Source organism: Cyprinus carpio, chromosome A25 (genome assembly GCF_018340385.1).
Source record: "Cyprinus carpio isolate SPL01 chromosome A25, ASM1834038v1, whole genome shotgun sequence".
Lineage (NCBI taxonomy): Eukaryota > Metazoa > Chordata > Actinopteri > Cypriniformes > Cyprinidae > Cyprinus > Cyprinus carpio.
The window spans coordinates 18,051,793-18,064,090 of NC_056596.1; the positions used below are offsets into that span (position 1 = coordinate 18,051,793).

At 36.3% G+C, this 12,298-nt stretch overlaps 1 protein-coding gene across 2 annotated transcripts; it reads left to right on the top strand.

Moving 5' to 3' along the window:
• Window positions 1–7,738: 7,738 nt before the first annotated feature.
• On the top strand, window positions 7,739–11,452 carry snx20 (sorting nexin 20). 2 transcript variants are annotated; one of them, XM_042715779.1, is made up of 5 exons: window positions 7,739–7,863; window positions 8,263–8,292; window positions 8,678–8,837; window positions 8,925–9,079; window positions 10,034–11,452. In XM_042715779.1, the coding sequence occupies exons 3-5, from the start codon at window positions 8,729–8,731 to the stop codon at window positions 10,700–10,702; spliced, it is 933 nt and encodes a 310-aa protein (XP_042571713.1). In that variant the 5' UTR covers window positions 7,739–7,863; window positions 8,263–8,292; window positions 8,678–8,728; the 3' UTR covers window positions 10,703–11,452. The 2 variants fall into 2 exon arrangements, with proteins under 2 accessions (XP_042571713.1, XP_042571712.1); XM_042715778.1 differs by having other exon boundaries at window positions 8,705–8,837.
• Window positions 11,453–12,298: the final 846 nt, after the last annotated feature.

Genomic DNA, 12,298 nt, shown 5'->3' on the forward strand with positions numbered 1-12,298 from the left:
GAATGAGTGGAACTGTTCCTCAGGGGATCTATAGTGCACTGTCTGATGCAATACTGTAGCTGACGGCTGCATGGTTACAATTTTATCTCTAATAGTATCGATTTTAGAAGTAAAGTAGTTCATAAAGTCATTACTGGTGTGATGTTGGGAAATGTCAGCACTTGTTGATGCTTTATTTTTCATTAATTTAGCCACTGTATTGAACAAATACCTGGGGTTATATTTGTTTTCTTCTAAAAGAGATGAAAAGTAATCAGATCTAGCAGTTTTTAATGCTTTTCTGTAGGATAGGTTACTTTCCCGCCAAGCAATACAAAAAACCTCTAGTTTTGTTTTCCTACAGCTGCTCTCCATTTTCCGGGCTGCTCTCTTTAGGGTGCGAGTGTGCTCATTATACCATGGTGTCAGACTGTTTTCCTTAACCTTCCTTAAGCGTAAAGGAGCAACTGTATTTAAAATGCTAGAAAAGAGAGAGTCCATAGTTTCTGTTACATCATCAAGTTGTTCTGAGGTTTTGGATATGCTAAGGAATTCAGATACATCAGGAAGATTACTCACAAAGCAGTCTTTTGTGGTAGAAGTGATGGTTCTACCATACTTATAACAAGAAGTAGAATTTACAGTTTTAGCTATATGAAGTTTGCACAAAACTAAATAATGATCTGAGATATCATCGCTTGCCTGCATAATTTCAACACCATCAACATCAATTCCATGTGACAGTATTAAATCTCGAGTATGATTTTGACAATGAGTAGGTCCTGAAACATGTTGTCTAACACTAATAGAGTTCAGAATGTCTATAAATGCTGATCCCAATGCATCTTTTTCATTATCGACATGGATATTAAAATCACCAACTATTAAAACTTTATCTGCAGCCAGAACTAACTCGGATGTAAAATCAGCAAACTCTTTAATAAAGTCTGTATGGTGCCCTGGTGGCCTGTATACAGTAGCCAGTACAAACATCGCAGGGGATTTATCGTTAACATTTGTTTCTCTGGATAATGTTATATGAAGTAACATTACTTCAAACGAGTAATACTTAAAGCCTCCTCTTTGAGAAATCCTGAAAACATTGTTATAAATTGCAGCAACACTTCCCCCTTTACCTTTTGGACGTGGCTCATGTGTATAACAGTAATCTTGGGGTGTAGACTCATTTAAAATAATGTAATCATCAGGTTTTAGCCAGGTTTCTGTCAAAAAGAGCACATCTAGATTATGGTCAGTCATCATATTATTTACAAAAAGTGCTTTCGTAGAAAGGGACCTGATATTCAATAAGCCAAGCTTTATCATTTGTTTATTTCTTTATCTTTATCGTATTGCGTCTGTTTTTTATTTGTTGAACCTCAATTAAATTGTTGCTCTTAAATTGGTTTGGACGTTTTTTGTATTTTCTAGTTCGGGGAACAGACACAGTCTCTATAGTGTGATATCTAGGTGAAAGTATCTCTATGTGTTGTGAATTAACTGACTTCTGTGACTGGAGGCGGCTAGCAGACGGTCGGTTTAGCCAGTCTGTCTGCTTCCTGACCTGGGCCCCAGTTAGTCAAGTACAAACTCTAAGACTATGTGCCATATTTCTAGAGAGAAGAGCGGCACCACCCCAGGAGGGATGAAGACCATCTCTTTTCAACAGGTCAGGTCTACCCCAAAAGCTTGTCCAATTGACTATGAAACCTATGTTATTCTGCGGGCACCACTTAGACATCCAGCCATTGAGTGTATCTCATCACCACGGTAAGCAGGGAGGGGACCAGAGCATATTACAGTGTCTGACATCGTGCTTGCAAGTTCACACACCTCTTTAATGTTATTTTTAATGATCTCCGACTGGCGAAGTCGAACATGCTTTGATCGGAACAGAAGAGTGATGTTTTGACCCGCGACTATGCCGCCTCACAGTCACCCAGTTGCCCTGCTGCAATGGCGCTGTTACCGGAACCGAACAATGTACAGGACTCCCTGAGCTAGACGCATCCAAAGCCATATCTAGAGCCCTCACATTCTTACTATCCTCAATTAAAGTTTGGATGCATGTCTCTAATTCTGAAATTCTAATTCTAAAATCTTCAGCCTTACTATTTCCCTGCATTTATCACATGTGAATCCCTCATCACCGACAGAGATAGATAAACTATACATGTGGCAAGCAGTGCAAATAACAATAGCAGGAGAAGCCATTACTCACTGTGATTGATGAAAGGTGATAATTGAGATGGCTCACCATTTAAATAAACAAAGTGGTAGCCTTCTGACAGGTAGGATCTTAACGATCTTAAAGCCTGCCCTTGAATACCTGTATAGTTTTGTAATCGATCTATGAGTATGTCATGATCTATGGTGTCGAACGCAGCACTAAGATCAAGTAAAATTAGCAATGAAATGCAGCCTTGGTCTGATGCAAGAAGCAAGTAATTTGTAATTTTAACAAGTGCAGTTTCTGTGCTTTGATGGGGTCTGAAACCTGAAATTCTTCGTAGAGATCATTTTTTTGCAAGAATAAACACAATTGAGCAGACACAGTTTTTTTCTAAAAATTTTAGACATAAACGAAAGATTTAAAATGGTCTGTAATTTGCCAGTTCATTAGGATCTAGTTGTGGTTTCTTAATAAAAGGCTATATAACTGCCAGCTTAAATGATTTTGGGATGTGACCTAAAGATAACGACAAGTTAATATTATTGAAAAGTGGTTCATCTGCTACAGGTAACAACTCTTTCAGTGATTTAGCGGGTACAGGATCTAATAAACATGTTGTTGGTTTAGATGCATTGATAAGTTTATAGTAAAATTATTGATTTGTTAAAAAAAAAAAAAAAAAAAACTATGCATGAATCTGCAACCTTAAACTTAACACTGAGCAAAGCAGGAGCAAATCATGGAAAAATGTACAAATGAGATTATATAAATTCATAAAAAAATTTTGGAAACCCATTTCCACCACTGTGACTTTTTATATTGTGATTCTGACTTTTTTCTCAGAAATGCATGATATAAACTCACAATTGTGACTTTTTTCTCAGAATTGTGAGTTTATCTCAAATTTTGAGATACAAAATCGCAATTGTAAGAAAAGTCGGTCTTTCTTACCCTTAGAATTGGACATTATAACTAAACGATTTCCCAACAACTGAGAGTTTATATCTCACAACTCTGAGAAAAGAAATCAGAATTACGAGGGAAAAAGTCACAATTCTGAACTTGTAATTCACAATTGCAAGTTTATATCAATTCTGAGAAAAAAAGTCAGAATTGTGGATTTACATTTTCCAATTCTGACTTTATAACACGCAACCATTATTTTATATCCCACAATTCTGAGAAAAAAGTCCCAATTACCTTTTTATATTTTTTATTCAGTGGCGGAAACAGGCTTCCATAGTATTTGTCACCAATATGCCAAAACATACAAAACATAAAATTTTGTTACAAAATGTCATGAGACATATTCAAAACCCTAAAACAAATGTGCAAACACACACAAAGACCACACACTCAATTACTCAAGTATCATCTACTTAGATATACTCAAACACAGATCAAGCTCTGATCTCGGTACTTCTCTATATTAACCCAGCTGTTGGTTTTCCTCAGAGAGAAGGGAGGCCTTGAACATGAGAAGCAGGATTCCAACATCCCACACTGCACTCTGTTTCATTTCAGAAAACCCAAACAACTAATAATGCTGTGGAAGGAAACGTGACGGCATAGCGCAGTAAAGTACAATGGTTCTCGCAGTGCACTACTCTACTGAACAGATAATACAGCATACACTAATTAGTTCCTGTTTTTTTTTAGGTGAAGTGCAGTAAAGAATGTGAATGGGTTATGAATGCTTGGCAAATGAAGTAGCAACCCAGGCTCATTGAAAAAATAAATAAAGAAATCATTGAAAAAAAGATAGTGTCCAGTGAGTGGTGCTAAGAGTGTGTTCAGTTTATCTGAATTAGATGAACATGAATCTTGTAATGTTGTATTACACTGGTGGTTGTACGTAATCATGGAAGTTTGGAAATTATTAAATGTGCTAAAAGTTTAACACACTATTGTGTTTGAAAATAACATACCACCCATAATAAACCCGACCCTAAACTTAACTGAGAGTGTTAACAAAAGCACATTTGCTGAAGAAACCATAGCGCTTTAGCTTGCCTTTACGAGACTTCAAACTCTTTTGGGAAATGTCGTGACTCGTGTTTCATGCGACCACAGTGCAACACTGCACCAGGTAAGCTACTGAGCAAGTTTACTACATCAGAAAAGTCATGCATATGGAAATAAAAACGTCAAAGTGTATTAGATAACAAATCATGGACTATGCTACAAGTATTTTGAGGTCATGTCATAGTATTGTGCAAGGAATCACACGAAAATGAGCCTTTAGTAAATTTAGTAATCAGTAATATGCCCCTGTTATCATAATAAGAAAAGGAATTCAATTTGTTGGTGTTCTACTGCCTCTAGTGTTCATTTCAGCTGGAAACGGCAGTGAACTGTATTTGAATTTGGAGTTTTCCTAAAATGTAGGTATACAGGCACATTTTTCAGATGAATCTATGTTCAAAAAATAGAAATGCTTACCTTAAAAACATATATTTATTTATTTATTTATTTGTAGTAGTTGAGCTATTAACCAATCACAGCAGAACACATTGAAATATATTACTCTTAAAGGTACAGTACCAAAACAAGCCTGCTAAATTGTATAAGAGTTAAAGAGAGAGCGTAAAAGTCTATTTTTGGTGTTGGTTAAATGTTTGAATGGCTAAGCAGCTCTGGAATGTTATGACACTTGCTTTATGATCAGACTGTAGAGTCACAAAGTCACATATCACATATCAGCTCAGGAGCTCATAAATTAGCTTTTGTCTCACAGTCATTTAACCTTGAAGAGACTTTTGAGTGCTTTTGTATGCCCATGAACACATGCAGCATGCCTAATGTAATTTTAAGTAAACACCAGTGTTATAATCATTAACTAAAAATATTAAAATAAATAGAAAAATAATTGTTATAATTCTTGAGTATGAATAATGTACATTTCAGATGACACATCTTGTTAACATCTCCAGTGAACCTCTGAGCTCCACAATGAGGCAGTCTAAGACCTCGCAGCTGGTCTGCACAGACCACACTGACCCCAGACCACCCCGGACAAACAAAACAGGACTTATGCTGCGAACAATAGAATATGTATGTATCAAAACTAATAAATAGATGCCAGGGCTCAGCCTGGCACGTCAGACACAATGGGGTGTATTAAAATAACTGGCTTGATGTCATTGTTCTCTGAGCAGTGTGGGGTTTATGTGTTTATGTCTGTATGAATGAGACAAGCCGGAGATCACAGAGCTGTCCTTGTCCCTTACAGTGATGAGCCTTTCAGACGCTCATTCAGCCTCACAATCTGCCCTGTATCGCCTACCCTCATCGAGAAACCACACTGATCTGATAGCTAAGAGAACTTTCAAAAACATCCATCAAGCAACCAAAAATACAGTGACTCCCAAAAGGCATATCTGGACTCTTAAAAAATCTGAATGTGGTTCCATTAGAGTCAACAAATATTAAACCATGTGTCACTTGTGCTTATATGCAACTATAGAAGGTGTTTTAGAACTAGCTTCACTTTGGTGATGTACAGTATTTTTACTTCTATACAAAGATGTGTGCACACATTTAAGGCCCGTTCACACCTGAGCAATAGCTAGAACATTGTGTCTGCTCCAGATGTGACTGTTGTTGTGTCATATGTGAGGTCCGTTTTTATTTCTGCTATAGCTTGAGCATTGTGTAGAACATTGTGTCTGCATTTGTCCTGTTGTCGGAATAGAACTGGGTATCGTATTCTGTTTACTCCAACCATCATGAGTTTTACAAGGTAAAATGTGCTGGTTTTTTTACAGTAACCACAATGCATACAGTGATTAACGTGGCAAGGAAAGTCTCACAACAATTCATAATTTTTTTTTTTTTTTTTTTTTTTTTTGTATGATCTTAACTTTTCTCATCCTTTTTATATGAATTACAGTGTACAACAAAAAATTATATGAAAGTGCACACTCATAAAAACCAGTTGTGAAACTGAGGTGGCAAGACTCTTGGATAATTTTCCCATATTTGGTGATTTCTGTGGAATTTATATGCTCAGCTAACTCTTATTTTGATAAAAAAAAATACTGTTGAAACACATGCATTTTAAACCAATCTGATCTGTATATAGATAAAATGTCCACTGCTACTGAAGAAGTTAAAGTAGCAGCATGAGTCTTGCACAAGATGGAAATACACATTACCCAAACCAAACTTGTTCATTAGATTGATAGAATTAACTTAATTTAGACTAGTCTTAAAAGTTAGGCATATAATTTTTTTCTTTGAGACTGGTCAATATTTTGAATATTTGGTTAGATAAAAATTTAGATTAGTCTAAGTAAAATCCAAAATAAAAGACTAATTAACCCTTGGTTAGCTGCTAGTTGGTCAGACTAGTTCTTAAGACACTGTCTTAACATAGAGGCTAAGTTTATGCAACTGTGTACTGGATTCACAGACAAGGCTTAAGCCTGTAGTCCTAGACTAATAATGTGTGTGTATGATTTTTTTGATTGAAGGAAATTTCAATTGTTTTTTTTTAAATATGTGTGTGTGTTTTTTTTTTTTATGATGATGATCAGTAGTGTCTTTATCTAAGTCACGTTTATAAAAGCTACTTAAATGTTCTATTTGAGCTATGGCCTAATATTGGCTTGATCTAAGCCCTGTCTGTTAAACCAGGCCTAAGTGTAAGTTTAACTGAGTCAAACTCACTTAATGCATAGCAGTCTCTATAAAATAGCCTTTGACCCCAAATTAATACAGACACACATACATTTTATTTTCATAGTTTGTTCATTTATTTTAATACTATTTATATACAGTGGTATTGTAGTAGTATTTATTAATATTTAGAATTAGCATTTATTTTGATATTTTGAGTTTTCATTTTAATTGTAGTTTAAGCTTTAAGCGTTTATGTGCTTCTGTCTATTTATTTGTTTTTTATTTTATTTTTATATTTCTACTCAGTTCTAATTTATATTTCAGTTTAATTTTAGTCATTTTAGTCTGTCAACTTATTTTATTTATAATATATATATATGCCAAAAGCAGCATTTCTAGTTTTCATTCTCTTATTCATCATACATTGTATTTTATTTCAGATTTATTTCAATTAACAAATAATTAACCAATTAAATTAATCAATTAACAAACAAATTACAACTCCATAATGTTATCTTTCAGTTGCTAATTTATATGTATTCTATGATTAGACTACTGTATAGATCACTGTCAGAAGAGTCTGCCATGTAGTTTAACTGTACAGCACCCTCTATTGGATAAATACATAATACAATCACTTACCATCAAACATACACTCAGCAGCTGCTTATAGGAGCTGGTTGTGTAGCGGTGTGAGGAATATTTCATTGACACACATTGGGATCTTTATTCACACATTAGAGCCATACCTGCTCTGATGGAGCAGTATCTCTGTAATGTTTCCAGCACAGTGAATCCAGCCATAAAGACTTCAGCTTGTTCCGGGGCAGAAGATGGAGTGGCTGTCATTGTTTCACTATAGAGTGTAGAGTAACTGCGTGTAAACTAATGATAATGGGTAGAATATGCAATGTGAGGAAAAATGACACTCCCTCTTTCAAGTTTCACTTCCTCATGAACAAAGTTTAGCTCAGCCTACATGAAAAACAGAAACGTGAACGTGTTCGCGTCTAGAAATCCAACAAAGCTAAAGTTTTCACAGCATCATATTTAGTTTCAGCTGATTACTGGATTTTTTATATGCACAGGTGAGTCAGTATTTTCTTTATATTTTCAGTGTGTTGTGCTTGTAGGTGATATTTAATACCACGTGACTTGAGCGAGGTCAGATTTTCATGCGTTATATCTTCCTTCTGTTATCTGCAAAACATCAAATTAATTTCCTTTAGAGGTTTAATTATAGTTGTACTCCCTGGGCAAGTGTGCCCTTTTACCTTTCACTGAATGGGATACGAGTGATGTTGTGCAATTTTGGGTTTTGCTAACATTTTTTATTTTATTTCATTTTTCTCCATTAGAAAGAACTGTTGTAGAAGCTGTTATTTTCCTATACTCAGGCTTGTCTGCTTGTGCTCAAAGAGAAGTAACATTTTTACAGGAAACACCAAGTTCCATAATCACCATTGTTTTCTTTTATTTTTTAACAGCTTATCAAGATGCTAAGATGAGTCAGTGGGGTAAGTTGAGCCACTCCCTCTATCTACAGAGATATGCATAAGTTTAGTCATGTACAGTAATTGTATAATCATAGCGGGTATGTTAAGGGCTGACTTTGACTGAGGGAGCCATAAAGTAATAAATATTAAAGTAAATTTACTAGATGACAAGTAATATGTGATTGTAATGAACTTTGCAAATAAATGCAAGAAATGCCATTAAATTGGCTTAAATTAGTATCTTCAGAGGCATATTTTGTAGAATCCATGGTTTATTGCATTTTCAGGACGATTCATAATCAATTTTTCTTCATCCCAAAAATGTATTGAGGTCAGAAAGTGATCTTTTTGTGTGTTTTTGTACAACAGCCTTGTACCAAAATATTATCTGGAATGTTGACTCTAGGTGAATTGTGGTGAAACTCATTTACAGAAAGCTAAGATAGAGTGCATTGTTATGGAGGAAGAACCAGAAGCACACGACACCAAGGCAGTGGATGCTAAAGAAGAGCTTTCCTCAGCTTCTGAACATTCGTCTCCACAGCGGGAGATTTCATCCAGTAATGGTCAGTTTAAGTCAATCCTTAAATTGTAACTGACACTATGAGAGCAGAATCTGATGGCATTAGTGCTCACTTCATGTATTCTCCCAGCTGAAGAGGCTGAGGTGGGTTTTAGCGCCTCCTGCCTGACCACAGCAGAACTGCAGCAGCACTGGAGAGCCGTTAAGCAGGAGTTCAGAAGCGTTAAACTGCTGTTTGACATCCCCGCCGCGCGAATCATCGACCAAACAATCACAAAATATGTGGTATGTCAAAGCTTATAGTGAATATATAAACATTAAGTCAAACTCTACTTTCTATTTTTATCCAACTAATTCATTTTCCCATTATTCCATAATCTTTCACCAAAATATAATAACTTGCTTTCCCTCTGAAATGACGTTCCTTTTTGTATGACGTCACCAAGCCCTCATATTTTTTTTTTGCCGTTTCCCTTTTCACTTTACAGTTAAAGAATGTAACATTTACTTGTTTACTTGTCTGGAGAAAGGATGGTCACCACCCAGAAAACACAGAGCGTTCAGCTAATGTTAGGATTTATCTATTTTTACCTTTTATAAACATATAAATTAACATTAGGGGAGGTTCAATTTCCATTACTGAAAACTTTTCTGGCTAACCAAAAAATAACTTTAGGGCAGTGTTTTATAGAGACCAGAGAGAGCCTTTATGTTAAGATTGTGTCTTAAGAACTAGTCTACTAGCAGTTAGCCAAGGGGTAATCAGTCTTAGTTTTTGGTTTCAAAACAGACCAATCTACGTTTTTATATAACTGACTTGACTCAGTTTGAATCAAAGGCAGAATCCAAATGCTTCAGGACAAGACCAAAAACCATGAAAATCCTAGTCCTGGACTCAGAATCGAGTCCAATTTCGAGTATCCCAACATTGTTTTAGAACAGGGGTGACATATCCCGTTCCTGCAGAGTTCAGTTCTAACCCTGATCCAACAAACCTGTCTGTAATTATCAGGTGCTTCTGGTTCAGATGTGTTCGATCAGGATTGGAGCTGAACTTTGCAGGAGGCAGATCTCCAGGAACAGGATTGGGCACCCCTGCTTTAGGATGTCCATTATGGCAGTGTTCTGGGAATCGAAAACTGTTGGCTGTGCACGTCTTTACCAGACATGACACATCCTGCAATGCTTCTTGTCTCCTCCAAATTATTCCTACCTTCACAGCTCATTTCTGTCCTTCAGGTGTACCAGGTTGTGGTGATCCGCTCAGGCAGTTACGACTGTGAGCGTGTAGCTATCGAGCGACGCTACTCAGACTTCCTCCACCTTCATCAGGAGCTCCTGCTGGACTTCAGCGAGGAAATGGAGGACATTGTGATGCCCAGGAAGAAAATTAGGGGCAACTTCTCAGAGGAGAACATCGCCGAGCGGCGCGTAGCCCTCAGAGACTATCTTACTCAGCTCTACTCCCTCCGTTTTGTCCGAAAATCACAAGCGTTCCTAGCGTTCTTCACTCATAAGGAATTAAAAGCTGCATATGACCTCCTGCGTGGGGGGCGCTTTTCCCGGGCCCTTGAGGGCCTCCAGAAGGTGTTGGTACTTCAGGAAAAATTGTCTTCTCACAACCCTACTTTGGTGGTACCAACCCTGTGTGCCATACTGGTGTGCCAGAGGGATCTAGAAGACTTTGACGCAGCTTTTCAAACTGGCAGAAGAGCTCTGCCCACGGTAAGACGCTACGAGGTCCGGCAGTATCAAGGGCCCCTGCTGGAGGCTCTTGTTGATTTGGGTTACAGTCTTGGGCTGTCTGTGGCCCAGTTACAGGATGAGCTGACCAGAATGCAAGATTCGCCAAATGGGCAGGTGTCAGAGATGTCCCTTAAAGAACTGGTGGTACAAGAGTTTGTATAATCAGAGACAACAGCTATTTAGTTGTTAACTATAATCATTGTTTGATCAATCCAAAATATCAAACTTCAGTTGTTCTATGTGATGGGACTAATGGTTCTCACCTGAAAGAAAATGCAAACAAATGAAAATCCTCACAGATTTACCTTACAGAGCTCAGAATTTCACAGAGAGTTGGTGTGGGATCTTTTGACTTGGACCAGAAAGAAAGTAGGCTACTATGATCACTAAAACTAAATTGAAATAAAGATAAATTGGAAAATAGAAATATATATATTAAAAAATAATAATAATGAAAAAGACAAAAGCACATAAAATTACTCAAACAAACTAAAATTAAAATTAAAACTAAAAATATATATAAAAAATAATATTATTAAAATAATAATATAAACAAACAATATAAAAATACATAAAATAACAATGTTTCAAGCAGACTTAGCAGTTTTCACACCAAATGCTCTTATATGGAAACTTTGAACCACAGAGATTCTCAGAATTCTTAAAAATGTAATTCCCTGATGCTCTTTGTTATTGTTATTGTGATATATTTACACTTTTGCAGAACACAGCATCCTACAAACTCACACTGAGTGAATTGGTATGATTCTCACTTTGGGAATGAAAAATCCTGGAGTTCAAATCCCGGACGAGCCCCCAAATAATGATTTGTCCATCAATATCAATATATATTCAATTCAGTTCAATTCAAGTTTATTTGTATAGCACTTTTTACAATACAAATCATTACAAAGCAACTTTAAAAATTAAGTTTCTACAATATTTAGTAGTAGCTTATCAGTGATGACTGTCAGTTTATGTGCATACAGCAGAAATGTTCGGAAAAATCAATAAAAGACGTAAACAAACAGACGATTAACACTATTAACAGCAATTATGCAATTTGCAACTTATAGCAAAATGTAGTAGTTCTGTATGTTGTCTCTGGGTTAGCATCATCTGAGGTCCTCTGAGGGGCTGGCATCATCTCTTCTCAGGTGTTCTGGATCCAGACTGGAGCTTGTGTAAATCAAAACAGAGAAACAAATAGAGACATAATTAGCATAGCTGCTGTTCCAGCCAATTAAAATTAATTAGTTTAACCCAAGCTAAAGAATAATAATGCGCATTTGATCAGATATAACTGCAGTCCAAAATTATGAGATGCATTATTTGAATGCTTGGCCAAAGAGGTGTGTTTTTAATCTAGATTTAAACAGAGGAAGTGTGGTCTGAAACCCTGAACATTATCAGGAAGGCTATTCCAGAGTTTGGGAGCCAAATGCGAAAAAGCTCTACCTCCTTTAGTGGACTTTGCTATCCTAGGTACTACCAAAAGTCCAGTGTTTTGTGACCTTAGGGAGCGTGATGGATTGTAGCGTGGTAGAAGACTAGTTAGGTACGCAGGAGCTAAACCATATATTTAATATGTTTTTTTGTTGTTGTTGTTGTTGTTTTAAACAGATTTCTTTTTTTTAAATCTCCAAAACAGTCTTTCATTAAATCATGACATACTTATGCTTGGGCACAATAACTGCCTTGTCTATTACTGTATGGTACCATACATACATAATACTCAAAGAACTGTGAGAGGGGTTT

Coding starts and splice junctions, on each gene's coding strand:
- snx20 (XM_042715779.1), top strand. CDS start 8,729: ATGGAGGAAGAACCAGAAGCACACGACACCAAGGCAGTGGATGCTAAA. Junction 8,838..8,924: donor GGAGATTTCATCCAGTAATG/GTCAGTTTAAGT, acceptor GTATTCTCCCAG/CTGAAGAGGCTGAGGTGGGT. Junction 9,080..10,033: donor AAACAATCACAAAATATGTG/GTATGTCAAAGC, acceptor TCTGTCCTTCAG/GTGTACCAGGTTGTGGTGAT.